Source organism: Aedes albopictus, chromosome 1, assembly GCF_035046485.1.
Source record: "Aedes albopictus strain Foshan chromosome 1, AalbF5, whole genome shotgun sequence".
Lineage (NCBI taxonomy): Eukaryota > Metazoa > Arthropoda > Insecta > Diptera > Culicidae > Aedes > Aedes albopictus.
Window position 1 is genome coordinate 274,552,823 of NC_085136.1, and position 13,841 is coordinate 274,566,663.

The window sequence follows — 13,841 nt, forward strand, 5'->3', positions numbered from 1 at the left end:
AGCAGCATCTCATGATTTCATCCCAGGAATTCGGAGGATCTGGGGAAAGGAAGTTTTAACAGCAGACTCTAACCGGTGAAAGAAACTTACCTGAGGTCTGCGCTTCCGTTCGCTGCTCTATTCAGTCTTCGTGGCTTAGTTGCAAAGGGAGGTTCTTCTTCTGCAAATTCATTACGTTCATCACCGGAAGGATTCTCAACCTCTTCGTACTCTTCATCCGTTGCTTCCACATCATCTTGGAAATCCACTTCCACTACGTCTACAGTATCTCGATTGACCCCCTCTTGCTCGTGACGTATGGTTATAAACAGAAGATCATCTCCAGCCACTTCCTATTTTGTCGCAAATGGCAAGCAAGTTTCGTCAGCTTCACGACTCTTATCATCCAACTTCCTTCTCAGTTGGCTTGGCTCGGCATACAGTCATAGGCCTTGCACCCGAAGATTCGCAGCTTCCCTACATCTGCTTCGGCCTTCATCCAACGTTTCTATCTCGGCATTCATCCAGTTATTTTTATAATAACTGTCAGTTAGCGAAGGACCCACACGCAATTTGGGCACCCCACGATGCTTCGAATCTTCTCCACCAGTACGCGATTGAATATCTTCTTCTTCTTTCTTTACACTATGCCCAGGGAGTCGAGCAAATTTTCCCGACCGGAACGGCAATCGAACCCGCCGTCTCCGGATTCATAGCCTTAACCACTAGGCAAACTGGACCCCCTGAATATCTATGCCAATCCATTTTGCTGAGACGATTGTTGGATGAATCGGAATGCCTTTCGTCTTGTAGAACTTTCGCTGCAATACTCTCTTCCTTGGTTCACGGTCAGTTTACCTTTTTATTACACTTGCGACTTTTTCTAGGTGTTGTAGCGGATGGCGAAATACCGAAAGTCATCCCAGCCTCTAAAGTTCATGCGAGTAGAGAACGGGTCGCTCGTTTATTACTGTTTTTAAACGGATATTTACATTGTTTATCTCCTCAGAGAACAGACATCCAGGCTAAAACAATTTTCATTCAGAAAGTTATGTGAGGATTTGAAACTTCACTTGAATATGGTAGGAAACCAATACACGATGAAAACACTAACGCCGCCAAACACCATAATGCCACAGTCAGTGGAGAATTGTAACATTTCAAGTGGTGAATTAAATAAATTAGTACAGCGGCCGCTCGCTCGTTGCGCTATTTAATCTTGTCCGACGTTTCGGTCTCATATAGGACCTTCAATTGTTAGTCTTGATTTTGCAAGTCCGCTAACTTGCAACCAAAAAGCGTTGCAATGAGCGGGTTTGCAACGAGCGAACGGGCGCTGTATGGGAGAAATTAACCGATTGCAGCGCCACGATGTTGCCACTTGTGTTGCCGATTCCAAATGGCCGTTAAATTCCTTACACAGTTTTGGAACTGGACTTGGATGTCTGTTGTCTGTGACCGCACATAGATTAACCGTTGAGAAACAGAGCTTGAAATCCACTCATAAAGGTAACCTCTTAGATTCATTTCTACAATGGCATCGCTTTCGTGTTTCAAAATCACTTCCATGTATGTTTCGTGAACATGAAAATATTTTTTGCAATTCCTCATCGTAATAGGCTGTTTTACCTCACGCAAATCTGACAGGAAAAGGCCTACTTTCCCACACCAAACTAACAGTGCTGTAATGGTTCATTACAGCACTGATTTGCGTTGCGTAATGAACCATTACAGCACTGTTTTCAGTTTTGGTCAACTTCTTGATGCTTTCTGGACGCAGTTTTGGAAAATTGTGACAACTGCACAGTATAACCTGTTATGATCATGGCTTTGAACATCAGTGTGCAGTTTGATGAAAAAGTTTTGTTAAAAACTATCCTTAAGGGTAATTTATGAAATTGCAAAAAACGTTGTACGCAACTCGGTGCAGAACTCGATTTTTCCAGCACTCGTCGTAATTATCCAACTCGGCAAGCCTCGTTGGATAAATGTACGACTTGTGGGCGGACGGTTCGCAGAGTATTAATCAACCCGGAATATATCGGAATTCGGTGGAATAAAAACACGACACGACCGATTCAGAAATTGCGTAGTAACTTTATTAATAACGTTATACAAAACAAAAGGTAACGCTCGCTGCCTGACTGAATTCACGTAACGGCGTCAGAACAGTGATGCCAGTTCAATACTCCTCCTCGGGAATTCAACCATCTCGGCCTGGAATGGGAACCAGGCCCATCATAGCAGCGAACTTCCTCACTCGTTCAGCTCCAAGCGGTTTGGTGAGAATGTCCGCTATCATGTCCTCTGAAGTACAGTATTGTAGATCAATCACTCCGGTAGCACAGACGTCTCTCGTATAGTGATACCGAATGTCAATATGTTTGGACCGTTTCTTTTGATGATCTAATGCAACGAAATCCAAACAACTGCGGTTATCTTCGTAAACTGTAGTAGCTTGCACCTGCTTCTCGTCCAACTCATCGAGCAATCCGCGAAGCCACACCGCTTCCTGTGCCGCACCGGATAAAGCAACGTATTCTGCTTCCATTGTGGAAGTTGCAACGCAGCTCTGCTTGCGACTTATCCAGCTTACTGTAGCTCCTCCTATGCGATACAGATATCCGCTGCACGATTTGCGGTCGGTGCTGTCACCGGCCCAGTCCGAATCGCAGTAACCAACCAGCTTGAACTCCGCTCCAGGTGCCCCAAGTCTTAAGCCGTAGTCAATGGTTCGCAGCAAATAACGCACAACTCTTCTTGCTTCTGTCCAATCGACCAAAGTAGGCGAACTGACTTTACGACTTAAAATACCCACGCATGCAGCGATATCAGGCCGGCTGTGAGTCGCTATGTACAAATGGCTTCCAATCAATCGTTGATATTCAGCATTGTTTGGTAACGGTTTGCTGTCCAGCCTGATCTTGAAATATCCAGTATCCATTGGGAATTTTGCTGTGCTGTGCTTGTGCTTGTGCTTGTGCTGTAAAAATTGTCATTCTGCACCTTGTTGCGTAAACTACTATTACTGTCCCTCGCGACTCCCTGGATGAAGTCCGGCGACCCCCCTGGAGGGTTGCGACCCACAATTTGCGAAACCATGCTGTAAAGTATTTGTGTAGTGGCTATTAGAGTGACTGGAAGGGAGAGTGGCGTCATGTTCCAATTTTGACAGGTCTCCTGCTCGTTTGGAACGGGAATTTGTATGGATTTGACAGATGATCGCTGTTCCAATTTTGACATTGACGCCACTCTCCCTTCCAGTCACTCTAGTGGCTATATATTCCGCTTAAAATTTGTTTTGACAATAATGTTTACATCCGACAAGCCGTGTTGGTATACCAACAGTTTCTTTATTACAGCTTCTAGCTGTAATGAAATCGCATAACGGCCGTCAAAGCGCTGCTGGTTTGGGGATTTGTCAGTACAACAAATTGTACTGTATAGTAGCAGCTGTTTTGTTAGTGGGGACTCCTATTCGATGTGTTCAAGTTGTCACATCTTCCGGGTAATCTCCCGGAGTTGGAATAGAGCGGAGTAAAGGCAACCCCAGTGACAAGTGATGGATTTCTGAAAACAGAGCTTGGTAGCTGTATGGTTTTTGTTTTGCAATCGTGTATTAGCTTTTGATTTATATTTGGCTAGCTTCCCTTTTATTCAGCATTGACTGCTTTTATTCGATGGTTACACAACAGAAAGCAAATGACTGAAGCTTATAGCGCTGAAAATGTTAGTTGGGTACGCAACCTGCTGATCAACTTTACTTACTTAAAACTATCAGTCCGATGGATGAATTCTCATTCTGCTCTTCTCTCCTACAACCTCTGCTTTTTGATGCTCATCCAATAGCATCATATAAAAAAATTGACCTTTTTTCGGGTTGAACATGCGGAAGGCTTTGGAACACTCCATATAGACGACTAGGATACGTGACTCTAACTTGGGGTTTCTTGTCGCAGGCTTCACCTTCGATACGTAAGTCATTGCTCTTGCTCCGGATAATAGTAGATTCATTAGATCCGGTTTCCATCCTGTATACTTTTCTAAATGATGGAAATTTCTCAAAATAATCATAAATATACTCACTGCCATCTTCAGTTCGCTCGCAGGTACTTCTACATTTTTCCGGTCTAGGTTTCCGAGTGAATCATGAACTCCTTGTACACCTCCTCGAACACGATCTTTTTGGGATTCAGAAAGTATATGAAGGTCGTCGTACTTGCATCACTAATAATGATGGCAAAATAATTGTTGTTTCCGCCGATGGAAGGCTTTTCCATCGACCCACACACATCCCGAATGGACCACCTCAAGAAGATCGTTTGCCCTCGTACCGCCGGATTTGAATGATAACCTCCGATACTTGGTGTACATATCCGCAGGGTGATCTTGGGTGCTCACCAGTTCTACTAGCAATCTTCCAAGTCCAGCTTCTGTCGCCTATAAAATGATGTTTCACATCGATGTTTCGTATCATGATTTCTGGCCATACCAATGCATCCACGGTAGTCCTCGTGTAGGTAGTAACTGGTTTCACGACTATATTCAGGTCTCCGAGCATTCCAGTCAACCAAATCACTCCTGATGCAGCAGAGCTTAGAGGAAAGTATTCGACTTCACTTGACGATGGTCATCTGCTTCTTGGTAATACGGTAGACCTTGAATAGAATGCACACACAATATAGTAGTGTACATCATGCGATCCAACAGTTCTCTGCACGGTTCCTTCGTTCTTGGTAATTGAGCCTCTTGTGATAGTTGGAGTGTTCCTTCCTCGCGGTTGTAGGATAACTTTATTCCGAGGCAGTAAGGAGCCTTGCCACAATCGGTCATCTTAAACACGGCAGAGAACTCGTTCATCAGCTGCAGAATCGATTTCGATTAATGAATAACAAATACTTCGTCGTACGCTTTGCAATTCTTGAACAGCCAGTAGTCATGGCATGACCTGGTGAACTCCATGTTGAGTATTTCGTAGATATCTTTTTTTAGAGCTCCGTGAAGAAACGCTGTCTCGACGTCCATCTGGTGGAATATGAATCGATGATGACCGCCGACAGCCAGAGCAGTGCGGATTGTGGTGAGTTTCGCCACAGGAGCATAATCCAATCTCATGCAGCTGCTAGATTGTTGTCAAAATTTCGTCCACGTACTCTTCGGCGGGAGACCAGTCTTCAGGCTTGAACTGCATTAGCTTCCGCAGCAAACTAATCTTCCGCTACTTACTTACTGGCGTTCCTAAGACTGTGCCAAGATTCTTTGGCTGTTTGAACAATCTGCCATAGGTTGTACTTATACCTTTCGATGCTTACACGTTATTCATAGCTCGTCAGGCGTTTCTCAAGGGTTACTTGAGAACTTCCTCCTGGAAATGCTTGAATGGAGCTTCCAATGTTGAATGACAAGGTGACGGCTTCGATATAATTTTTAATCTATTATTCCGGCCTTGGCATAACATATATATGTCTGTTCTAATAATAGGTTAAGAGGCTTCCGAAGCCGTAATTCTTCCTATGTAGTCATTTCAGCTGGTGTGAAGAATTAGCATTAAGTTAAAATTCACAAATACAAAAAAAAAAACTAAAAAAACATTTCAGCTGTTTTGATTATCGGCAACGCAGTCTTTTTAATTTGTAAAACGAGTTTTATTATTTTTCCCCTGAAGAAGGCGCCATACCTGCGTCGAAACGTCGGGTTAAATAATAAAACTCGTTTTACTAATTAAAAAGACTGCGTTGCCAAACAGCTAGAGTAATGCGGGGCAAAAGTTCGCACGGGGCAAAAGTTCGCAGTGGGTTTTTTTCTGAGCACGAGTTAAGAACCCAAACAAATCTGTATGGGTTCGACACATAACCAGGTCAGCTACTCGTCAATAAAATTTGGAACGATTTCGTTATAGTTTGGCAGAGTTATGCGAAAAAATGTGTTTCTAGGGGTTTTGATAGATTTTTTGGACATTTTAGAATAAGAATTTGTAGTAACAGGAAGAAGAAGAACCTCATAACCTCTTTATGCCAGAGAAGCGTTATTCCATAGTAGTTCGCGAGGTGCACTCGAATAAACAATAAACTACTAGTGCTTCTTGCAGAAAGGGACATTGTGAAAACCTCGACAGTGGGGCAAAAGTTCGCAGTAGCTGTGGGGCAAAAGTTCGCACTAGATTTCTGAGTCTAGTACATCAATATAATTACAGAATCTTTCAAGCAATGATAATTTCGTATAGAAACTACTCTATATGCATAATATGAGTAGTATGCACCCTGAAATCGTTGCGACAGAGGGTCTGAACTTAGTTTTGTAAGAAGATTGATTGTAACGCAAACATTTTGTTCACGCATTCAAATCAATAAATGAAAAATGGCTTAAAACATTTTAAAACATTTTCTTCGTCATCCTCGTCGTGTCTTTTCGTATGTTTCTGAAGGTCTTATGTTCATCTACTTTACCGGGGTCTTTCATAGCTTAGTTTGTAAATTCACAGTTATAATCCATTACCATACTGGCGGGGATAAGATTCGATAAAACTCCCGTTCAACAGTTTTGCTGCATATTTGATTTTTTTTCATGCATTTTGTGCAACACGTATCTCTATGATTACCCCACAATGTATTTTGACAACTTCAGCAATGCTGTAAAGGACAGCTCTTAGTTAAAAGTTGTGGAAGTCTTCATAAAACACACTATATACAAAAGCTGAACACTAGGTCGTATTCCAGTTGGGTCGTAATTCTAAGAACAGAAAGAAACAGATTTCATGGCTAGAGTGAAAAGATGAACATGAATTAACATGAAATAAATGAACTTCACACCAACAAACTACCCTGTACAAGGTGCGAACTTTTGCCCCGCATAATGCGAACTTTTGCCCCCACTATGGGGCAAAAGTTCGCATTGGAGTACTTGTTTTAAAAATTGTATTACTAAAACTACAAAAGGAACGCGAATAAATCTAGTACTACGTTTTGAAGGCAACATGATAGTGACCCGTTTAACGAAGAAAAACGATATTATTTTCTTTTCGTTCAATAGTTATTTTGTGAAGTCTGTTAGGTGCGAACTTTTGCCCCGCATTACTCTATAATAGTACAGTCGAACTTGGATGAGAGTTCGACTGTACTATTATAGCTGTTTTGATTATCGGCAACGCAGTCATTTCATTTAGTTTTAAATGTGTTACAACCGAGAGATCCACGAAACGCGAATGATGGCAATACATCATTTGTTCTCTGCTTGTTTACTGCTCGTTCATGGGATATTTTCACCACAAAGCCGAGACTGAAAATTCTAAAAAACTATCTTCGAATGGTCGCAAAATGATTATTGGTTAACAAAAACATTGGTCATTTTAAGAAACGCATGTGTATCATCTACGAAAAATGTATAATTATATTTCATACGAAAGACTTAAGTTAAGCAATATACCTATATGTATAAAACAGCATATTATACTGTGTATGTGATCCTCTCTATTTGCGCAAGTAACTTAGATTTTTATCTTAAGACCTTAAAGCTATACGACCTATACGAAACTGATACATTTTCCTTGTGTTACAAATACTTTCTACAAATCAAACAGTTGATAGATAATCGCGTTAGGCCGAACGAAAAGTAGCCTTATCAAATCCGAGTAAATCCTCTAAAAATCTCTACACATATGCAGAAAAGTTGATCCACATAGATAGAAAATACATATCCGTTACTATACAGTTTATAAAAGAGAAAGAAATAAAGCATTTTAGTACACTCATACTGTTACGAAAATATTAAACAAAATATCGATTAGAAGTCTAATTAAAAAACTAAACAATAATGATCGTTAAGACCCATTTACATTTCAATTTTCCGACTCACTCAAACATTTGATAAATTTCCATATTCGCAAGCATCGTACTTTGTACTTCAATCTATTGGCTATCTGCTGACGATTACCTTATCCTCTCAAATTTACTCGAACATACATATAGACTCAAACCTTTGACGATCAAAAAAAGTCAAAGAAAGTGGAAGAAACCACGTGGAACAACAATACGACAATAAGCAATTTTTGAGCTACATTTTCAAAACAAAAAGAAAATAAACAATAAAAGTACACTCTACAGTAACGAACAATAGCAAGTGAAACAGACTTTTGACAGATAAAGTTTTTCGATACCCATACCAGTTTTATGTCAACAAAAAAATAATCCAAAATGTGAAATCCTAGGGCTGCGATTTTTTACTCACTTTGCAGATTTTTACAGAAATACAAAAAAAAAACTTTTCGTAGAGGAATTACGCTTAACAAACAGAACGTTTATAGCAAAGTAAAATCGCGCGCAAATACATTACACAGAGGCTGACATTTCAATATTGAGAACCAAATAAATCTTTATCGGTTATATTGAATGAAGTGTTTTTCGTTCCAGGGTTTTATCTTCAGTTTTATATCGAGTGTTCCTACATGATTTTGGAAAGAAAACTCCTATTTCGTTAATAAAGTTTACAGTTTTTTTTAACTCGGTAAGCTGATGATCATTTTAGTGTAGACCCATGCCCTGAGTTCGAAAACGTGAAGAAAAAAAAAACTTTTCGACTTTCCATACAAGGCTATCTATTTGAAAAAGATTTTTGTTCTATTTTTAGCAAAGTTGCTCCTTTCATATATCTCTATTTCCGTAACCAATGCTCCGATTGAGCTGAATTTTTAACTGTAACTGGCTAACATCTAATGTTTCAAATGTACGTTGAGAATCGTAACTTGGTCTGTGGCTTAGTTGGTTAAAGCGCCGGAATATCGATACGAAGTCGTAGGCCCGAATCCCACCAAAACAAGTGGTAATTTTCTCACAAATATATCTCTCAATTGGTCGGCATTCAGTCAGAGTGGACTATGCGATTTTTCTGGCAGGCGAAGGTAAGCTGAGGAATCCGTTAAACCTGAACTTTTCGACGTTATTTTGATGCAGATGTGTCATTATATAAAAAAATAATAATATTTCTGAAAATAATACCAGAGATTTGAAATTTCAAGTGCTTGCAGGATATTTTCTCGAAATCATTGAAAAACAGATGGTCCGGTCTGACTCGACGCCGACCAATTTGCCTGAAAATACTAAGTTTTTACGTCTATTCCCTCACAAATTCTCCGGAAAATCTACCGGAAGTTTCTCCGAGAGTTTCATCAAAGAATAAGAATATCAAGAATGCCCACTCCGCTGATGCTCGTGGGGACACTACCGCAGCGCTATCTGCGGATGAAAGTTCAACCTTCATGCGTTAGTGTGCGTTACTGATTGTATGCAGATACCAAAACATACGCACACCCCCTTCTCTTATGATAAATCACGAACACTGTTACAGAGAGCTTCTACCTTGATACGCTTAGAGAGCGCCACTTGTCTTGTCGCTTGACGTTTACATAGAAATAGGCAAAAGAGGGCATTCTTTCTATTTTTATTCTTTGGTTTCATGTAAAAACTACTTCCAATATTAGCTTTTCATAATTTCCTCCGATTTAAAAAAAAAAGGCGTTTCTGGGAATTCTTACAGAAGTTTTTTTTTTTGTTGATAAATTCAGCCAGTAATTCTTTCCAATATTCTTTGAAATTCTTGGGAAAGATCCTCGGGGAATTCATCTGCACAAAACTTTTGTTCTCAGGATTATTCTTTCGTTCCACCAAGATTTCTGCCGGATGTTTTTCTGAGATTTTTTTCCTGGAATTTTACAAAGAGATTCCAGCCGGATCGTTTTTTTTTTGGAAGAGTTGCTTTGGGAATTCTTTGTGAAATTCCGCTAGAAATTCTTCCAGCATTATTCACGGATTATTGTATATGTTCTTTCCGGAAACGTTTCACAAGTTCCTCCAGGAATTGTTCCAGAATGTCCTCGGGTACTTGTTTCAAAAATTTGTCTATCAGCTTCTACGGGATCTAACACAAAAGTTCTCTACCTGAAGTTCAGGAATTTCAGGAGTTCCTTTTAGGATTATTTCAGAAATTGTTCCAAAAGCTATTTTCCAATAATTCTTACAGGAATTCCTTCAGAACTTGCCCCAGAAATTCCTCCGAGAATTCCGAGTGGTGATGTAGTAGGGGAGTTTGGGTAGACTTGTCTTTTTCTGTAATTGCAAGTAACTTCGAGAAAAACACAGAACAGGATTGGATTGGCGCACAGCATGGTTTTTTTTTCGTATCCACCGGGAATTACTTCTGTGATTTTTCAGGAACAAGTTCAGGGTTTCATGGGATGCCTTCAGGAATTAATCCAGAGATTCCTCTTTTTAGAAGTCCTTCATTATTTCCTGTGAAATTTAGGAATTTCTTTACTACCTCCTGGGATTTCTTCAGAAATTCCTCCTGATATTCCCTTAGGAATTGTTCCTTGGATTTTTCAGGAATTTCTCAAGGGATTTCACCAGAAATTCCTACAGAATTTCTTCCAGGATTCTTCTAGAAGTTCCTACAGGGATTAATCTAAAAATTCCTACAGGAATTCCTCTAAAGATTCCTCCAGTTATTCCTCTACAGATACCCGAAGGAATTCCTCTAGAGATTTCTCAAGGAATTTATCTAGACATTCTTCCAGGGATTCCTACAAACATGTCTCTAAGAATTTCTCTAGGCATTCCTTCAAAAATCCTTTGGGAATTCCTCCAAGAGCTTCCTCCACGGATTTCTATAGGGATTCCTCCAGAATTTCATCCATACCTTCAAGAATTCCACTAGGAATCACCCCAGGAATTCCTTTAAAAATTACTACGCCAATTTCTCCAGGAAATCCTCCAGAAATTCCCCCAGGATATCTTCCCCGAACTTATCAAGGAATTATTCTAGGTATGAATTGAATTTTCTCGAGGAGTTCTTCCTCAAGTTCCTTCAAGAGTTCCTCAAGGCATTCCTCCAGGGACTCCTCCTGGAATTCTACCAAGAATTCCTCCAGATATTACTCCATGTATTAAATCAGAAATTATATCAAGAATTCCTCCAGGAATTCTTCTAGGGTTTCCTCAAGGAATTTATCCAGAAATTTCTTCTTCAGGGATTCCTCCAGGGATTACTCCAGAAATTCCTCTAGGAATTCCTCTTGGAATTTCCCTGGGAATTTCTTCAAAAACTCCTTCAGCGATTCCCCTAGGGATTCTTCCAGGAATTCATCCAAAAGTTCTTCCAGGAAAAGTTCCACGGATTTTTTCCAAGAATTCTTCTAGGGATTTCCCCAGGAATTCCTCCTGCAATTCTGCCAGGAATTTGTCCGAAAGTTCCTCCGGGCATTCCTCCTGAGGTTCCTGCAGAAAATGTTTCAGAAAATCCTCCAGGTATTTTTCCAACAATTACTCCAAAGTTTCTTCCAGGAATTCCTCAAGAGGTTTCTTCAGAAATTTCTGCAGAAATTCCTCCCAGAATTCCTCTAGGGAAACCTGCAGGAATTCCTTCAGGATTTCTTCCAGGGTTTTCTCCAGAAATTCCTCAAGAGTTTCCTCTTGGTATTCCTGCAGGAATTCTTTCAGGAATTCTTCCACATTCCATCAAGAATTCCTCCATGGATTTCTCTAGGAATTCATCTAGGAACTGCTCCGGGAATTCTTTCAGAGGTCCCTCCCAGGATTTCTGTAGAAATTAGACCAGGAATTCATCCAGGGATTGCTCCAAGCATTCGTACAGGAGTTTCTGCGATGCCTCCAGTTATTTCTCCAAAATTCATCTAGCGATTTCTCCAGGAATTCCTCCGGGTATACGCTCTGAAATCCCTCCAACAATTTCTCCAGGGATTCCGAATTTATCCAGAAATTCTTCCACGATTTCCTCCAGAAATTCCTCTAGGAATTGCTTTAGGGATTTTTACAGCAATTCCTCCAGGGATTTATCCAAAAATTCCTTTAAAGATTCCTCCAGAAATTTGTCTGCAAATTCTTCCTGGAATTCCGCAAGAGATTTTTTCAGAAATTTCTCCAGGGGTTCCTCCCATAACTCCTCTACTCTAAAGATTTCTCCAGAAATTCAACCAGGGATTGCTCCAAGCATTCGTACAGGAGTTTCTGCGGTGAATCCAGTTATTTCTCCAAAATTCCTCTAGCGATTTCTCCAGGAATTCCTCCGGGTATACGCTCAGAAATCCCTCCAGCAATTTCTCCAGGGATTCCGAATTTATCCAGAAATTCTTCCACGATTTCCTCCAGTAATTCCTCTAGAAATTGCTTTAGGAATTTTTCCAGCAATTCCTCCAGGGATTTCTCCAAAAAAAATCCTTTAAAGATTCCTCCAGAAATTTGTCTGCAAATTCCTTCTGGAATAATTCCGCAAGAGATTTTTTCAGAAATTTCGCCACGGATTCCTCCCATAACTGAGACAAATAAACAAAGAACATTGCTGCAGGTCTTCATAAATAGATGCCTGCAGTATATTATTCGTGCATGGTGGTCTCATAGTTGGATCTCCAACGTGAAGCTCCATCGTCGATGTCATCAAAAGCCGATAGCGACAAAAATTCGGGAGCGAGAGGAGGTTGGTCGGCTACACTCTACGCAGGGGCGGAAACAAAATCTGCATAAGCGTTAGATTGGAACCCAACAGGACATCGCAGCAGAGGCAGACCCAGAGGCTCATGGCGGCGCAGCTTCAACAACGAGATAAAGCAAATCGACAGAAATTTGACCTGGCCACAGGTCAAGGCTGGCGAACACCTAGGATGGAGATCGGTAGATCGAAGAGGAAATGAAAATGCTTTGTGCACAGAAAACAAGTTTTGGGTCACACTGTTGAAAATGCTTTGACATCCATGTGCACAACAGAACATGTGCTCGATGAACAAATTGAGATTTGAAATTATGAAAAGAAATCCACGTACTCCGGTGAGACTCGAACTCACGACTCCCAATTCGCTAGACGGGCGCTTCTATTTCTTCAAGCTACGGAGTCACTCGACTATCTCCGTCGCCAGTAGGCCTAGAACCCTAGAACTGAACTCGATTCCACAATTGCACATGGTTATCTTCTTTTCACAATCCAAACCTCCTTCGGGTGGGATTAGATGAACATCTAACACATTGTCTGTTGTGCACATGTACATATGTCAAAGCGGGAGAGGAAGTTATTTTCTAGTTCGTCTAGCGAATTGGGAGTCGTGAGTTCGAGTCTCACCGGAGTACGTGGATTTCTTTTCATAATTTCAAATCTTAATTTGTTCATCGAGCACATGTTCTGTTGTGCACATGGATGTCAAAGCATTTTCAACAGTGTGATTTCCCACATGGTTTGGTCAGCCAAAGCAACATCAAGAAATTGACATTCGAAGTTTTGGGTGTTGGAACTGAAGCTGCTTTCGAATTATTCTTTATATTGGGGGTTTAATCAGCACACGCCATCGGAATAGCTGTGGCATATCCTGTAGCGTGGAACAGAAACTAGAGCAGTAGACATGGACGAATAATCTCTGGATCGTAAGTTCAAATCCAAATAACTATTAAAATATGCAAAAAAAACTACTATCTAACATCAGCTGAAGTGTGCAAGAACGAGGAAGCGCGAAGAGCGAGAAGCGGACGTAAATCTATTTTTGTTTTGTTTTGCTCGACGAGGCGTTACGCTTCTTTGACATTTTGATACGACGTTCCTGAAGGTGCTGCACTCAGGCAGCCCGTTATTTTGCCAAAAGCTGCTGTGAGGTAGCACTATAGGCGCATATACGGCCAATTAGCATTAAATGCTATGTCGTAAGGACTGCTATAATGCTGGAGTAATGCTATTTTAAATGCTTACTGGTTACTTGGGTAATCAACAGGCTATGTTCTCCAATAATACACATCAAGTTTCACTGGCGTACAGCAGCACAGATGCTGTACCGCGCTAAGGACACACGGAAGTTCTACGAGAAACTGCAGCGGCTT

At 40.7% G+C, this 13,841-nt stretch overlaps 1 protein-coding gene across 1 annotated transcript; it reads right to left on the minus strand.

Annotated features, from left to right (window-relative positions):
• Positions 1-2,182: 2,182 nt before the first annotated feature.
• LOC134291786 (uncharacterized) lies at positions 2,183-2,923 on the minus strand. The gene has a single exon (XM_062859997.1). It carries the CDS (start codon positions 2,921-2,923, stop codon positions 2,183-2,185), a length of 741 nt encoding a protein of 246 aa, XP_062715981.1.
• Between the last annotated feature and the right edge of the window lie 10,918 nt (positions 2,924-13,841).

Coding starts and splice junctions, on each gene's coding strand:
- LOC134291786 (XM_062859997.1), bottom strand. CDS start 2,923: ATGGATACTGGATATTTCAAGATCAGGCTGGACAGCAAACCGTTACCA.